Below are 18,123 nucleotides of genomic sequence, written 5' to 3'. Positions count from 1 at the left end.
TGCACCGGGGATTGATGTTCATGGCAGACACGTGACCAAATCCCCATGTAGCTCTTTGAAAAATGCCCCTCCCTCACTCCCCCCCCCCCCCCACTTTTGGCTGTGACAATGCAGATGATACAGAAAAGGGCTAGAAACAGAGGAACTGCTGCCACAGCTCAGTGAACAATACCAGCCTTAATTCAATTAACACAGATGAGTCTTTTAGCCGGTGGGGAGCACGGAGCACGTGCAGACTGATCAAGAGGAAGGGTCTACCTGGACGGTCCGCCCTGGCGAAGAGGAGCGCTGCACAGCTGGACGTGCAAACTGTCCGGGCACCCCCCGCGTCACTTCGTTCCCCCTTTGTTTGCTACTTCTGTTTGCACGCCTCGTGGGTCTGGCCTTCCAGAATTTCTTCACCATCCCACCCCAGTTTACCCATGGGTCCCTGTCCGGGGCAATCCTTCCTCCCCGACTCACACCCATAAGCACAGTTTATGCCAGCTGTACCCACACCTCTCTGGTGAATTAAAATCCCCAAACAGGAAATGTGTAGAGATTGGCGTTTTGCCTCTGGATATTCTCTGCTATAGGATATTGTAAAAGCCAGCTCACGGGCTAATTCACAGGCTCACAGCAGCAGGTGAGGCTGCTCATCACCCCCTCATTCCAGCCAAAATGCAATAGTCTCGTTGCTATGATTTGGTTAGGACTGGGGATGAACGTTGCTTCAGAAGGTTATTGGCCATATGTATTTTACTTTTTCTTAAAGCTGTCCATTCTTCTCTGCCCACTTTCCTATCCGGTTGTTGGTCTTCTTTCTTCTGGATTTAGAAGAGAGCTCTTCATGCTAAGGAAATCAGGGCTTGGACTATCTGGTAGGTTCTGATTTTTCCCACTCTACGCTGCTTGACTTTCGATTTTGTTTATGATGTCTTTGCTACGTGCAGGTTTTAAATGCTTATGTAGTCACGTTTATCAACCCTTTGCTGGAGAGCATGTGGGTTTTAGGTCAGGCTAAGGAAGGCCTTCCCCATCTCAAGTTAAAAACATAATCTAGTTTCCTTTTGCTTCTGCATGGGTGTTCACAAAATGACAACCCTCCTCCGGCTCATCCCACAAACCCTACAGCTTCTGGAAAGCATTTATCAAACAAGACAAGTATTTATTTATTTTAACTGTCTGTCTGCATCGATAATGAATCTTGAGCTGTGTCCTCTTTGTTTCTGAATCCTCGAGCACCGAATCCATATTCGAGAACACAGGTAGTGCACAGTAAGTGTTCACTGAGTCAAATCCTAAAATAAAGCATAATAACTCGGATGCCAAACCAGCCAGAGAAAAGGGGTTTATTTTCCAATAGCTCTCCAAAAAAGGACATTAAGAAATAGGTCTGGCTGGTGCAGACTATATTTAACAAGCTGTCCAGGAAAAGAAATTTAGCCCACAAAAGTGTCAAGGAAATGTCGGGATACGGGTCTTTCGAAAAGTAGGGAGAGGATTAAGAGAACAACCTCTAATTTTTGACAGATTGCAAAGATGGCATCTTCGTCACTTAGGAAACTTTTACGAGGCTCTTACTCCTTTGTTTGCTTGCTTGCTTATTTGAATGCACTCTGCCACTTTCCAGAAAGGATCCGAGGCACAGATGCTGTGCGCTGCTCACCGATGCAGGGCTGGGCTGGACACAAAAATAAATGAGGTGCAGACTCCATGCTCACAGAGTTTAGAATCCAAGAGGAGATGAGAAATTTAAAAGGTAATTGTCTTACAAAGTGGAGTGAAGAGTGCCTTCAGAGCAGGCCATTTTTGTGCGGTTTAAAGCTACGCTTTAGTGGAGGATCAATGGGTCTGACAGCATGTGATCAAACATCTTGGTTAATCCCAGCCAGCACCATTTTCTCCAGTCCTGTTTCTGCTGTAAGTCCAATCACACACTAAATAAGTGCCTGGTGGTACCAACAACAAATAATACAACGTCGCCTTGGTATTTGTAAAAGTTTGTGCAAATAATTTGGAATACATCTATCCTTGTAACTCGATAACTAAATACATTAGTCTCTTTCATGTGTGGATTTTTTTTTTTCTTAAATGCCCCATCACACATTTAAAATTACCCATTCTGCTCGTTCAGAATCCTCAGGATCAATGCTCGGTTCCTGTGCTGCATCTGTGATGACCTGGCCACTTAGCTGTCTGTGTAGACTCATAGAAGGTCTCTGATACTGCTTACTTAACCCATTTCCCAAAAGAGAAGAATGAGACCCCACAGGGTAATCAGGGCATCAGGGCAATATGCCTGCCCAGGTCATATGGCTGCTTCGTGGCTAAGTCAGGTGTAAGAAGGAGGCTTCTGGACCCCGCCAGCAATCTGCTTTTCCTACATGCCTTATCTGACTTCCTTAAGCCTTCCTTACATAGACTTGATGTTAATAAAGGACTACGAAGAACACATGAAGCAGGCAAAGCACAAAGCAATTGTTCATCCCTTTTAATTTTAAACCGCACCTGAAAAACGCTGAGTTTGTGAGACATAACGATAAAATATGGGAAGTTCACCGGTTATTTCCTCACATTCTGGGTCCCTGAGGTCTTCTGTTAGGAGTTCTAAATCCTGGTTGTGCATTAGAACCCTGGGAATTGTTACTTAAATACGGATGCCTGAACCCCTAGAGGTCCTGGAGTCACTGGTCTGGGGCAGAGTGTCAATGGTTTTAAAAGCTCCCCAGATGCATCCAAGGTTGACAACCTAGCCTCTAGGTTCAAGACCTGTTCATAGGTTAATTCGACTCACGTCTACATCTCCAAAAGCGGTGTGCAGGAGTCTGGGGTACAAGTTTTCCTCCCCCACATTGCAAAGTGTCCATCTCCCCAGCCCTGCTGCACCCATTCTCCGATATCTTCCTTGGAAGGTGCTGAATATGAGGACCCTCCCCTAACCACTGCTGACTGGATGAGAGACAGAAACCTGACCAAGGTGAGCCAATCAGCTCTCTCTTCCTAGACCTGAGTTGTAAGAGTTTCTGACCCACCTCCCACTGGGAGCTCAAAACCAAGTTTCTGGAGGAACCCAGAAGTGTTCTCTGGAGAGAAGGCCTGCCTGCTTTCTGTAGGAAGAATGAAGCAGGTGTACAAGAAGAGAGCAAGGAGGGATCAGGGTCAGAGAGAATGAACTTCCATCCCCAACTGCCCTCCAGCCTCTAGTTTGTATATACGTGCCCTTAATGTACATCAGTATCCTTATAAGAAAAGAAGAGTGGGACACCTGGGTGGCTCAGCGGTTGAGCGTCTGCCTTCGGCCCAGGGAGTGATCCTAGAGTCCCAGGATCGAGTCCCACATCGGGCTCCCTGCATGGAGTCTGCTTCTCCCTCTGCCTATGTCTCTGCCTCTCTCTCTCTGTGTGTCTCTCATGAATAAATAAATAAAATATTAAAAAAAAAAAAAGAAAAGAATAGAAACTTGAAGGCAGAGTTCTTAGGTTCAAAGAATCCCTGGCCAACATTCCAGGACATTAACATATTCCTTACAGGACTTCTGATTTCCTTGGAAGGCTCATCCAGTCACAAACGGCCAGGCCAGATTTGACAGTGATCTTGAGTCTTATTTTTATCAGAGTGGAGGATCTCAAACCCAGGTCCTGAAACCCATAGGGAGCCCATGAAGGCAGTGATGGCACCCATGAGTCACTCCTGTTATTGTAAAGACCTATGGGGTAAACCCCCACCATAAGGTTTTCTTTGCTTTGGACTTTATATACACCAACGGAATGATGCTTCTTTTCCTGCTGATCAGATGCCCTGTGGCTGTTACAGGGGGCTCCGATTAATAAAACGAATACACAGAATTACAAAGGCATCTTTCTGAACGTGACTTTCATAGGGGGAAAGCAGTAAAGGGATCCTTGGGTACTAAATAAAATTTAGTATTTCAACTTCTAGTTTTCAAAACTGTCCTATGTGATGTTAGTTCCATAAGACGGTTGATTAGAGAACAGGTTCCATGTTCAAATAAGTTTGGAGGATACAGTGTGTTTTCTGTGCTGTTCCTTCCTCATGGAGGGTCACAATAATATTAGCATATAAAGGCTCTAAGATGGGTGATAACAAAATCAAATGTTTGATTTTGTCCAATTCATAATTTCCCTAAATTATTTGACCACAGAACTCCCCAAGTACACCTTTAAAATTTTTTTTTTATATGCCACATCTTTATTCATTATCTATCAATGGACACAGGTTGCTTTCATATCATGGCTATTGTAAATAATGCTGTTAAGAAATTTTTAAGGGGTGATGGCATTTTTTTTTTCCAGAGGAGAGTAGATCATAGTTATAAACTGCTGTTCTAGGTTTTTCTTCATTTTCCAATTTGACAACATTTAGCAGAGGGGAACATGTATGATATCATAATAGCAAAGTTATTTTAAAACAAACCAAGGCTTGCAAAGTGTCAAGGTCAAAGTTTTATTCCATATAATACTGATCAAGGCCAAGCATGGCGGGGTGTTTACTCTGTGCCAGGTGCTTTACATACATCATTGTATTTAATCCTTTGCACAATCCTATTTTACAATCCTATTTTACAGATGCAGAAACTGTGTATTCTTTCTCATGTTACTCCAGATTTTGCTGACAACTTTTTATTAAATGGGGCTTTCAATGGAGTGATTTAATGCTGATTTATCTTCACTATCCTGCAATTTCCTGAGTGTCAATTGCGCACCTGACACTTTACACATTACAGGGTATTAAGGAAACGTACCATCTATTATTTTTTAAATGCTCTTGAAATGACAATCTTTATCTTTGAGGAGAAAGCTGCTTTGTTACCTACTGAAATCAAACCACAGATTCATTTGACTTTTGAGCTGGAGGGGTCCTTGGGATCAAGATCATGAGAAGGACCAGTCCTAGTCTTCTAGATACTAATCAGATTATGTTTTTTTCTAGGCTTCCCTCAACCCAACTCAGAAAAAGATGACTAAAGAGGAGAGGACTATTGAGCTTATACTACATGTGGTAAGGTTAATCACTGGGCTTTTTAACTGGGAAAAAAGGAATAAGCCAACTCAGGTAGGGGTAGCATGGCATCTCTCTAGAAATAGATATCCACAAGACTGCAGTGTAGGCTCAAATTATATTTTAATAGCTTTGGGCCTGAGTTTCCTCATCTGTATAAAGGGGATTAAAATATCTCCCCCTCTAGTTGTTGTAAGGATCAAAGATGGTGTAGGTCCTGGAACCCAGGAGACAATGACAGCTGTGGTCATCACTGCTTGTGAGGCTTTGGATGACCTCCAAAGAGCAGGGCTGGATGGAGCATCATGATCTTCAACCCCGTGAAAGTTTCTCTAACTCCTGACAAGCTGGGATAGCCCTAAAGTGACCAGAGAAAATGCTGAGCCTCAACTCTCCCTTAAATATAAAAAAAAAGTCTGATTCTATAAACGGCAGAGGTGAAGGGAAAAAACAAGGCATCATCTTGAAGTCTAGCTAATTTCTGAAATGGGGATATGAAAATAAAATCCTTTTACATATTTGATAAGATACATACATATTTTGGTAACCAAAAGATGTATCTATAGTGAAAAACCTTTTGACTAAGGTTTCTTGGTTAAACCCAAGAAAATGAATGTTCAAAATCTTGACCTTTGGACCTTTGTGCATATTTGAGAACTTGTACATGGGCCCCTTTTCTACATTTTCCTCTGCATTTTTGTGATCTCTGCAGAAACTGAACTCCAGATAACCTCTGACTCAGTCTCCCCAGTACTGTGGATGTCAGTGACATGTGCTGGCATTCTGGCTTCAAGTTTATGTCTCTAGTATCTTTCTTTCTAAAAATATTTTCCAATTTCACAAAATAAAAACCTCCTAATGAGCAAATAACAAGTCACACATAACAAGCAGAATGTCTGCTTTGAAAGAAATCATATTTCAATGCATGTAATAATCTGGCAGTCACTTAAAATGAGCACTTGTTTTACCGATGTGCATGTCACTCTTCCGTTAAACATTTCATTGTACACCTGGTATGTGCTGTTCACTGCCTGTAATTATAGAATATACTAATTTTTATTTTATTTTACTTTACTGGAATGCTTTAGGGTATGTGTGTGTCTTTAGGTACGTGCCACCCATTTATCCCCAGTGATCCACACCAAGTTCACCTCAGTAGTAATGAATCCCACATCTAAATGTCTGGGACTCAGGTGGATGCCGATATTTATATTGATACCTATGATCAATGTCATTTCTACCTTCACATGATGTATCATTTTTCAAAGGTAAAGATTTTACTGTGGAGTGCCTTGTTTCTAGATAGGATTCTATAGCCCTATTCATTTCTCATATTAACAGCTTAATATTTAAAGTTGGAGAGACAGACAAGGAAATCTATAATGAGAAAACTTCAGGACTCCCCCAATAAATAACTCTTGTCTTCCATTTGACAAATATGAGACGAGGTTTGACACACGAAGCCTTTCAAAAAGCCATCCTTCCCTGTTCACACCCAACGGTCCTGCGAAATATACGACAAATTTTTGTTTGATATTCACGAGAAATTATTTTTTCCTTTAAAAAATTAATTAAAAACACGAGACGGAATAAATATTTCAGGCGACCAGCAGCAAAATGGGAAAATACCATGTGTTTGGAGTTTTAGTGCCCTCTGAGTACAGAAATTTATTTGCAGCAAGCAGAAAATAGACAGCAAGCATAAAAATACAGCAGAGTCCCCCTAGTAAAATTATTTATCAAGCTAACAAGGGAGGGACCCTTCTAGTAACAACAAGCCAGCGAGGAAAAGACATGGCTTTATATTTTACCTTTGGGTTAGCAAACCAGTAAAAATGCCAACTGACAAGCACTTCACATAAACATTTCTTTCTAAATGAGCTTCCTTGTTAGGAGGAAAGAAAAAAAAGTCTTCCGAGCTAAGGAGCACTATAGCTTACAGACAGAGAAGTCTAGCATGTATACGTGGACTCTTCCGTCCAAAAATAAAATAACTGAAAAAATAAATTAATGCGAATTATGAATAGAATTTTAAAAATACATTAGAAGTCCATTAAAGGAAATGTGCTTACATTCTTATCAGAGCATGCTCACACTTGGACTTTTATTGAAAGTCATGGTTTTGTAAGATGCCTTTTCAGCGCTAGCGTTAAGAGTCTCCAGAAAAAAAAAAAGCATATATATTCATATACGCAGATATATATGTACTGACATTGCTTCTACTGTATAAGCCTCATTGCCATATTTTTTCAAATATTTATTTTATGAGCAAAACCCCAAAGCCAGTTTTTACAGTTTAGTTTAACGATACCAAACTTTGATTATAAATTACAAATCACTTTACTGCAGCTTGCAATTGGAAAAAAAAAAAGAAAAGAAAAAGAAAAAAAAAAGAAAGAAAGAAAGAAATCCTTGAGTTAAAACCACACAGTGACCTGGTCCCAATTAAATTTTAAAGAAACAGTAAAAAATATTTTTAAAAAATGCATTTTCAGAACAACAGCATCCTCACTAGTTCCGCAAATAACTCCTGACAAATTTACAATGAAATCAGACACTCGGATCTCCTCTTCCCTACAGTGAGAATCTGACCCGTTAACCGTGGCAAACATGGGAAGGTGCCCTTTTTTATTGTGGAAGGAAATGATGGTGCCGAGAATGGGGAATCTGAATGACACCATAAAATGTTGAGTCAAGACAGAAGCACCTTGCAGGAATTGCACTCCCTCCGCCCCCCCATCCCCACCAATGCCATACAAAAATAAAAGTGTTCCAGCAACAGGGACAGAAAGTTTCTCATTACTAATATTGGCAGGTTCAAATAAAATAGGAGGAAAAGAAAACAAAAACAAATCCTTCCTTACTTTGTTCTTCCTCTCCGGAACAGGACGACTTTCACCGTGCTGCTATGAAAACTCTGAGCTCCAGGCTGGACAAGTGACATCTCCTGCCTCTGGGTCAGGAACCGAGGTGTACCCTGTACTTTCCTTGTGGAGTCAAGGCCCAAACGCTCGGACTCGAATCCCACCAGCTCAGTTTGGGAGCCAGGAGGGCCATCTGCCCGCCGATCTGTAGGGAGGGTTTGTGGCACCTGTCGTGTCATGACCAATGACCTTTTTTGCCTTTACACTGGGGTGTCGATGCCGCTAAGTAAGCAAAGTTCAGATCAAACCGGGGCAACGTCTGAACAATCAGGCCCACCAACCTTCCCGTGGAGACTGTGTTTAGAACATACCATGGGGTTGCTCAGTGTTTCCAGCGATCACTAGGCTGGGGGAGGCCCTGCGAGCAGCAGCCCTGCACGCCCTGATTCACCCCCCGCTAGATCCCTGGAACACGGAGCGTACACGGAGGAGAGGCCCACGGCCTCCAATGCAGAGTGGGTCTCTTGGGGGGGGAGGGCAGCTGGAAGCCGGCAGCCCTTGGCCCCAAAGCAGCCCCGGGGGCTGAGCAGAGATCCCGTCCTCCTGGTGAACTCTCCCTTCTTCGCGGTGCGGACACCCGGGCTCAGAGGGCGACGCGCACCCCAGGGCCTGGGCCGGCCGTGCACCTTGCACCTTCCTCTACAGTGCAATGGGGAGAAGCAGTTTCCCAGTTTTACAGAGGAAAAAGAGAGGAAAAATAAAATAAAATAAAATAAAACAAAATAAAATAAAATAAAATAAAATATAAAGTCTAGGAAAGCCCAGTAACAGAGCAACAAAACCGTCTTTGGACATCAGGACGGAACTGCAAGTATTTGAGACCCAGTGGAGCCAAGGATGAGAAAGCGATTCTTAACTTGTGTCCAAAGGATGGACATGGGAGAAGGGATTTCTGAAGGCTCTGGGCCGCCCCGAGAGGAGGGAGGTGCTATGCAGCCCTTCCGCAGACTCCCGAGGCCCCCTAAAATGCCATGCGTGATTCTAAACGCTGTGAGATGGCCGGGTGCACCTTCAGATTTTTTTTTTAAGATTTATTTATTTATTTATGATAGAGAGAGAGAGAGAGGCAGAGACACAGGAGGAGGGAGAAGCAGGCTCCATGCCTGGAGCCCGACGTGGGATTCGATCCCGGGTCTCCAGGATCGCGCCCTGGGCCAAAGGCAGGCACCAAACCGCTGCGCCACCCAGGGATCCCTGAAAGGGTTCTAATAGCTCCGTTATGAAAGTACGAGAGAGAACAGGAAAATATAGAAGAGAAATTTTGAAAAGGTAAATAGGAAATTCTGTTGGCTCCTATTTAATATTTGCAGTCCAGGAAGAGACCCTCTCTGAGGCCTCCACCCCACCCCCCATCTCATGTGCATGAGGAATGAACTTCATTCTAAAATATGAACCCGCCGGAGGCACACGAAAGCAGTGCGGATTCAAGCCCTGTCATTAACTGCCGTGGGTAACAAAAGGTCTCCCTTTTTATTAACTTTGTTGTTGGGGAGAGGGGGAGTCACCCCGGGTTCAGAATCCCTTTAAAATACCTATAAACCCAGGACACAGCTCGGTTGCAGAAGGAGCCAGGGAGGAAGGCAAGAAACTTTGTGGAACCCAATTTAAAGGAAGTATGACCTCTGGGTAAATTTTGTATCAATCCCACTTGCCTACCTGCTAGCAACTGAACTCACTGGGCCTTTCCATAGACCGGAATAAGCAAAAGAAATCATCTTTGGCCGCATGTGAACAACAGGTCATTAGACAATGCTTGCTGAGGGAAAAGGTGAAAACAAAACCCAACCAGCATCTCTTTCTTTCCTGTCATTCTCACCTCCTGCTGGCAGGGTTTATGTTGTAGGATGCGCCCCTGGACCCTTAATTGGGTGTTAATATCTTACAGAGCCTTACATCTGAGGTCACTGCTCCTGTGGCTGTGTCATCTCCCCTGAGAATACCTGGGATTCCCACAGCCGGTTTGAGCTTCCCCTGCCCAACACCCTCCCTCCTACTTGGTGGTAGTGTCCACCTCAAATTATATCAGTGCAAACGGCTTTGCAGTATCTCCTGTGGACGCTGGAAACAGAGGCACGCTGAATTTTGCCCACTGGCTGACCCTTGCCCCAGCATTTTCCAAATATTGCAAAAAGACCCAAAAAAGAGAAAAAAATCAAAATCAAAACCAACCCTTCTGCTTAGCTCATTTATTGCTGATAATTTCATTAGGTGCCAGGAAAACCCCAAAAGGCAGACACTGAACAACAACTTTACAGTGATTTTGGGATGGGGAGATGGAAGACTCAGCAGCGGGCAGGTGAGGAGTGTCTCTGCATTGGCATCTGTGAACGACAGCAGGAAATCTGACATTTTGGCAGGTGACTGAACGTGTGCTTTTAGCACGAAGGCTCTTTAATGAGAGCATCACTTCGGGTTAAGTAACGAGCGCTGTACTTTTACAAAAACTCTTCCTTCCTCCCCCCGCAACCCCCGGCCAATGCATAATATTCTTTCTTTGAGTTGTCCCTTCAATCATATCCCAGGGCTCACAGAAAATATGACTTCATATGGCATCATCAGGCTAGTTACCCTGTACCTGCTCGGCTATAATTAATTGATTAAATCAGCTCAGCAGTGGGCCAGCACCCGCCAAAAGAAAAACAGTAGGCAGGCCTTGTATGGAAAGGGGGTATGGGTGGTGGTTCTATGGGAGCATGACCTAAATAAACAAACAACAACAAACAATTAGGTAAGTCCGCGTAATAAACACTTTAAATGAAATTATTTCCCCCCTCTTTCCCGGGGCCAACAAATACATCATCAGTGTAATTCGCTTAAGACATACTCATGGAACTTGATGGATTGGTCCGCTCCAAATCTGCATACAGGACAGCATCCTGTGCCTTGCTGCCGTGAGGGATGGAGGATGTACTTTAAAAACTCAGCATTTAGAAACCCCGAGGGGCCTATAATGAAGACAGAGTCAAGACCAGCCACTCTTTCCACTTGGGCTCTCTAAGCAGACGCACCAAGATTCCGGAACTTACAGTCTGTGTTTTCACATGTCCTTTGCATGAGAACACCTGATTCACCATTTCTGTTACAATATTTTGATGGGCTCTGCAAGGGAAACACGGTTATGACATATTTAATTTTATGTTTGAGTTAAAGAGCCGTGCTAAGGCACCCACGTTGACACAGGGCGTCGGGAAACCACGCTTGCGTTTTATTTCTCTGGATGATGATGGGCAACACGGGAGGTCAAGTTATATAAAATAAAAACAAGATTTCTGAATGCTTCTACTGTCTGTGTTTTGTGTATGTGTTTTTATCCCAGTTCATAAAACAACGAAGTCTTCCTTACATTTGTTTGAATTCATATTGGCATAGGTACAGTCAGGAGAAAACATGTCCACTCAGCTAATTGTAAGACTAGAGGCAAAAAAAAAAAAAAAAAAAATACTGATGGGTACTTAGAACCCAGAAAGTACTATTTATACAAGTTCCATCAGCTTCTCCCATTGGCGATAGGAAAGCTACAAACGAGCCTGTCCCCTATGCATGTATCCCACCTGCCCTGCCCCGAGGCAGCTCTGTAAGGCTTGGTTGCATCCGGATGGGTCTTAGCCAATGCCAGGAACATCTGAAATGGGCAGAGCATAGACATGAGCAGGCTAAGATCCATCACCATCTTTCAAACTAGTGTTTCATCACACAAGGTGAAAGAGCGCGTCTTGCAAGGCCAACTTTCAAAGTTGGTGCGACGTGGGGGTGGGGTGGGTGGGAGCAGTTGTGTTAATTCAAGCTGAAAGACAGCCCCAAAGGTGGATTCCAAAGCCACCCTTGGTATTAGGGTCAAGCAACATCATCACTTGTTTCCATGGCAAAGAAGCTATCACACCACCCAGGGACGCTACCACAGAAAATTATACACCAAATAGCAACGTGTGGTTGTCTCTATGGGCGTTCACATTAGGTGACCTTCCTTAGAAGGCACAACCTTGATCAATCATGCGTTTGGTAGATCTGCGTATGTTAAGCTGTAACATGTGCTGATGGGAGATGTTAGTCAGGATCAAGCGATGCTACAGAAAGGAGGATTTAATCTTTTTGTGATACTGCTTAGGATGATTATTCTGTAAGATGCCCAAGAACCCTAATATAATCTAGAGTTTGTTTCTGAGAATAATGAAAGGTAATTCTATGGCTCCCCAAAAGGTCTGTGATTTGATTTTCATACTGTAGCTAGAAAATTGCCAGAAATAAGCCATGAAGCTGTACATAGTTGAAATTAGCAAGAGAGAAGCAGGCAGTTCTCCATTTGGGGCTTTCACTACTAAAATCCCTTAGCCAAAGTGGCTTTCTGAATATACACTAAGTAACTCTCCCAGGGGTATCAGGTATTGAACTTTTCATATATCCGCTTATAATATCTAATATCTCGGAGTAACTCAGAGGAATTGTACTCCTCCTCCCAGATCCCCCATCTGACCAGATGCCTTTCTCTTCCTTGCTCTCACCTGTCAATCAAGTTCACGGATGAAATTTGATTTCTCTCCCACCAGTAACCTTATATGAAAAATTACCAGGAGGGTCAGGACCAGCGTGAACCTCACCTTAAAAGTTCATTAACTCTTTGCTCAAAATGGATGGTTTCAATGTAACAAAACCTGCCAGTGGGCCTAGATCATCATATCTAATAGAAGGTTTTCCAATTGTAATGATAAAGATAGAGACAAAAGAGAAGAATAAAAACCGGAGGAATAAAGTATTGGTTTTGCATGCACACACGTGGACTCTCAAATTAATCCCGAAGGTACACATCGAGTTAAAGGCTATGTACGAGACGATTCAGGAAAATGTTAATTTTGTACGAGGCTAGGAAAGAAATCATAGTTAAATATTCAGAATCCAGTTATTCAAGCAGTGTGTAAAAGTAAGCAATCAGATACTATTTTTTAATAACAGGAGAAAACGGGATTCTGGTTTCCAACATCCTCAGATTCACTGAATCCTTAAAGTTTCTCCTTTGCAAAGAGTAGCAATTTGACAGTATGACTTTTGCCCCCCTCCTCTAGAAATCAAACACCGTATTTCATGCAGATTTCCCAGCAAGCAATTTTTTAATGAAAAAAAAAAAATCAAACTTCGTCCCAACAGCCAATAAGAGGTAATGAGAATACATAAAACAATGACACTAAATAACTATTGGCGTACAAGCATTGGACTGGCTTTCTAAACGAAGAGGTTTCATTATTAAATTCACCCTGGGATACTTACAATTGAACACCCATTTAAATATCTTAATTTCATATTTTTTAGGAGACGAAAATCAGGTATCTGCCTCCCACCCGTCTCCTGCCCTCTCCTTCTATCTACAATTGAAGTGGGGAGTAGCTCCAAAGTCACATTTGGACGCAGAGGTGGAGGGGGGGCACACTGTGCTTTAAAATGACACCAACTGTTCCAGATGTGAGTGTGGAGTAAATTATAAGAGGCTGAAAATTTGGACTGTTTACAAGGCCCAGGTAAAGCTGCCCAAGGACCATGGACGCTAGTTGCACACGTTCACCCAAACTGTCTGACATTCAAGCAGAAGGACTAGCTCTGTGAGTGTCAAGAGAGTCATGCTGGTTAAGGCTAAAGATGTGGGGTTTCCTCTGATGAGAGTAATTACTCGGTACACCACACCTGTGTAATGAGATAAATACAAAAACACATGCATGCTGGTCCCACGTACACTGCATCACCCTTTAGCACCCAGGATCACCACCTGTGTTCCATGTGAAACCCAGATACTAAAATACTAAAGCAGGAGCTTTTCACACCTAAGGAATTATCAGCATTCCTTGCTTGCTTGCTATCCCCCTCATGGAAAACTCATCGAAACAAGCACATGCAAATCAGAAATCGAGATGTACCTCTTTGACTTCAGGCAACAGGGTTTTTCACATCACTGATGTAGAGGATTCCCTTGGGTACCTGATTTAGTAAATATATTAAAATAAACAAAGGGTAATTAATAACCATGAAGAAGGTTTCAAGGACAGTATGTTAAAGGCAGCCTAGCTATCTATGAAAAAGGCAGAATTGGGCCCAAAGAAGAGGGATTTGCTCCACTTGCTTTGGTATCCTGGCCTCAGACCTGCCTGAGGAGGGGGTTCACATGGAAGAGAATGGTATGGAGTGTAGGGTCACCCCCTCTGACTATGGCTCGCACCCCTGGGAGGCTGAGATGGAGATACTCACTGGCCTGGCAGCCTGGCTCGGCTTTGAAGTTGTCCTCAGTTCAGAGAACTGAGTTATTCCGGGGTCACAGCGGGGAGGATCTGAATGGTCTCTGATGGGCATCTCTCAAGTGCTCACAGACTGCCCATCCCTCAGAACCCAACTGGTCCAGCTGCCCCTGGATCTTTACTGGGGCACATTCTCTTCCATCGTCTCCCTCCTCCTTCCTTGCTCTGGTCTATTCTGCTGGTACCGCTGACCTTAATTCCTTAATTGCAAATGTTCTCTTAACAAATAGAAACATTTAGATACCATCCTTTTATTTATTAACTTCCTCCCTGTTTAAATTAGTAGCAGGGAATGCTTAGAACCATGATATGAAAATGAGGTTGCTTTAAAAGAAAAAAAAAAAGTCTTTTTTTTTTTTGCTTCCCAGTGAATAACAAAGCACAGTAATTCAAAGTAGTTAGCTTTCTATGGTTCAAAAAACCCTTATTGCTATTAGCTGTACTAATGTAAGTGGCAAAATAATTATCATTTACTGTACGGAGTCCAATATTTTCCAGACAGCAGTTTAATAACAAAGCAGACCTGTCATTTCTCCCTATAGTTAGTCACACCATACAAGTTCAGACTGTCAAAATATATTTAAAATCTAATTTTAAAAATTCAACATGGTTACAGCAAATCTGTGTACAATAACTGCGATAAACTAGTAAGTCAATCTAATTTTTTTCCCCGAGATGGATATTCACTTATTTCTCTTTAATCCCCCACACTTTTTATTTGGATTACTTTATAATTGATATGAACAAATCCTCTACACACGAACACATGCTGAAATCTGTAGGCAGCTGGAACTGCACAGAGAATCTTTCTTAAGTTTTCATCGAGCATAACTCTGCCACTTATTTCAACTGCCTTCTATCTGGATGGTATAACTGCGTCAAAACACTTGGATAAACAGATTTGTACTCTTGTATTTGTCAGAGCTGCCCCAAATACATCATGTGCCTTCATTCACACCTCTTGTTAGAAATGCCTTGAAAACCTTCTAGTACAGACTACTGTTCTTCACGTAATAGTATCCATTAATATTTGCTAAATATATTATTTCTATGTCAAAAAAAAAAAAGGAAAAAAAAGAAACAAGAAGCACACTTAAGTTTTAAACCTGGAAGTGCTCTCAGTAATATCAATTGTTGCCCATTTGAAGTTCAGATGGCTGATCTCTAAAAATCAAATAAACAAAAACCCTTCCCACATAAGGTTCTTCTACTTTTTTTTTTTTTTTTTAATCTTTAGGAACAACAGATTCTTTTAGAAATGCAAGTGAATAGTTTAAAAGCTTAAGAGATTGTGGAAAGATATTTTTGTAATTCCTTTGGGGCAGTGCAAACATATGTTAAGCTTCTGCAAAGACTATTTACATGAGATCATATACTTGTGAGGCATTTTTCAATTTTAGAAAAATATTACAAGGCAATAATTGAACATAGGCTTTGCAAAATGCCCCTTTGCCTTCCTGACCGTCTCATTGATAGTCTCTGTTATTTTTGGAGAAAAAGAATCAGGCCTCATTAAATGTGATATTTGGCATCTCGCCTGTAATCTCATAAAGTAGATGTCCTTTTTAGATCATTGGTGTCATTTTCCTCAAGATGACCTCTACTCTTTGGCCATCCGGGCAACCCATCCTGTTATCAAGGCATTTACTTTCAAAAGGGCGGGGGAGAGAGATTCTGTTTGCACACCTGAATAGAGTCCAAAAGCCAGTGCGGTTTCTCTGTTCTCATCAGCTTCACCCAGGCTAGTCAGTGGGGAAGTGGGGTGGGGTAAGGGGCAAAGGGGTTTTACGAGGAGCAGAGGTTTTTGAGCTAGACTATCACAGAGTAGTCCAAGCCAGATGTCTACCAGCATAGAGCCTCTAAGAGTTGGAGATATTTACCTAGTGATTAAATAGTATTTTTAAAATAGCATAGGAACATGCAATGATATTCCAAGGAAGATTTTAAAAGGTCTGGGTGCACCTTTTACAGTGCAGGGAATTAACATAGACAGTGCGCCCTGAAACCACGCTACGGGGAGATGGTCAGTGTGTGTCTCTGCTCTGCTCTGCCCCTCATTGCACCAAGTGGGCAAAGGGGTCATGGGCAGACACTCTAAGACAGACACTTCAGACTGGATTTGCTCATGCCTTCCAAAATATGGAGTAGATAGATTAATTCCGCCTTGAGGCCTTTTTATTTCATAATGTGGACACTGCAGATTGATCTTTTAATAGCTTCTCCCTCTACAATGGGCTACTTTAAAGGGCTCCATGAGTTCGTAGGTAGCGAGACAGATCACAAATAAATAGATAGATTGATACATAGATAGATAAATGGCAGATGAAAGAATGTGTTGCATTCATTGCCTGTAAATGGAAAGGCTTAATACCATCTTTTAACAGATTTAATCCTAGAGTGATTACCACAGGTTTTCCCCTATTCTATCAAAAAAGGATTTTAGTGTAATCTGACAGTGCAGAAGTGGCTCAGAGGCTGAGATCATTGTTTAAGTTTCAACATATTTATCTGCACATTAATGAATCCATCCCGAAGAGAAGGAAAAAGGAAAAAGAAACCTAGTTCAGAAAATGCTATGTTACTTGACCCCATACTCGAGGATCTAAAAAACGGAGTGTCCCAATAAGAAAAAGGCCCTACGTGGAACAGCTTCTTTCTGCAACTAGTAGTTTTAAAAATCTTTTCTCGTAAAAAACTGTTCCCGAGGGCCCCAAATTGGACTAGAACTGTGTTAAATCTGAGAATGTAAGCAAGACCCTCATGCTTGGAGCTGTTGTCGAAATCCTAATAAAGTCTGTGTGACTGGCTTTCCTTTACAACGAGCATCAAACTGTACCACGGAAAACCCCAACCATATCGAGATTTCAGCGAAGACTGTAAAATATGCTATCTGGATTTCCTTCTTTCTCTTTTTTCCTCTTTTCTCTAACCAGAGCAGTGGAAAAAAAAGGATAGATCTGAAAAATAGACCGGAAACTTAATAGAGTAAAACCCAATGCTCTGGAGGAGCAGATGATCTTACTTAAGGCTCCTGGGGCAGCGGCTGGGCTGGGCTGGGGGTCCCAAGGTGAGAGGCGGAGCCCCGTGGGGCTGAACCCCGCTCCCTCCCTCTCCGCGCCCGCCGGAGCGCAGCGGGGCTGCGCCTTCTCCTGGCCCGGGGGCTCCGCTCTGGCCAGGCCGGTCCTCTTGCAAAATCAACCCAAATTCCTATACAAATCCGTTGCCCCTGCTGGGCCGGGGGCGCCCGCCTTGGCGGCTCGGAGGGGGCGCGGGCCTGGCTTGGGGAAGGGCAGGGACCGCCGGACCCCAGCAGCCTCCGGACCCCGCCCCCACGGTGCCTGCCTGGTCCTCCCGCACCTGCCGGGCAGCGGGGGCCCCTGCGTGCCGAGCGCACCTGGCTCCGGGCAAGGGGCAGCGGTGCCCAGGACGAGGGCGCATCCAGGGCCAGGGGCCAGAACGGGGGTGTGTGGGTGGGAAGCAGGGAAGGGAGAGATGGGCAACCTCAGCATCCTGCCGGCCTTCATCTCCTTCAGTTCAGGCTTCAGGACCCTTGTCACCACACTCTGCAGCCAGTGCTAAATGTTCCAGAGCCACCCCCACCCCCAGCTCCTCCACTCCAGCCCTGCCCTTGTCCTCACCTAAACTGGGGCAGGAGTGATTTAATGCGTCCAAGGCCTCAGTTTAGGCACTGCCTTCTGGCCCCAGGGCAGTGACCTCCGACTCTCTGATGGCTCTGGGCGACTAGGCATGGGAGAGAGGGGTGGTACTTATTACAGAGAGGGCACAGCAATGGGGCAAGGGTCAGGTGGTGAAAGGGCCCGGAGCTCAGAACACTGGGGATTGCATTTTGGAATCCTGGGGATCTCAGGGTGTGGGAGCCTGTCAGTCACCCTGCAAGCAGATCCTTTCTGGTGGGAGGCAGG

General features: G+C 43.5%; 1 protein-coding gene across 4 annotated transcripts in view; it reads right to left on the bottom strand.

The window, feature by feature from the left end:
• MAF (MAF bZIP transcription factor) overlaps nt 1-18,123 on the bottom strand; it is a 335,092-nt gene that overhangs the window by 306,974 nt on the left and 9,995 nt on the right. The window contains exons 2-4 of one of the 4 annotated variants that reach the window (XR_011996115.1): nt 13,826-13,886; nt 11,477-11,547; nt 10,097-11,024 (exon numbers count right to left, since the gene is read on the bottom strand). The exons of 1 other annotated variant lie outside the window; for it this stretch is intronic. Coding sequence is in view for 2 of the 3 variants with exons in the window: in XM_072731479.1 (XP_072587580.1) it covers nt 13,853-13,886 (34 nt within the window). In the remaining variant the exon portion in view is untranslated. Of the gene's footprint in view, nt 1-10,096; nt 11,548-13,825; nt 13,887-18,123 lie in introns of those variants that run through there. 2 more of the 4 variants (XM_072731478.1, XM_072731479.1) reach the window with 2 other exon arrangements.

The sequence above is a fragment of the Vulpes vulpes genome, chromosome 12, assembly GCF_048418805.1.
Source record: "Vulpes vulpes isolate BD-2025 chromosome 12, VulVul3, whole genome shotgun sequence".
Classification (NCBI taxonomy): Eukaryota; Metazoa; Chordata; class Mammalia; order Carnivora; family Canidae; genus Vulpes; species Vulpes vulpes.
This window is presented reverse-complemented; position numbering and strand designations above follow the sequence as displayed.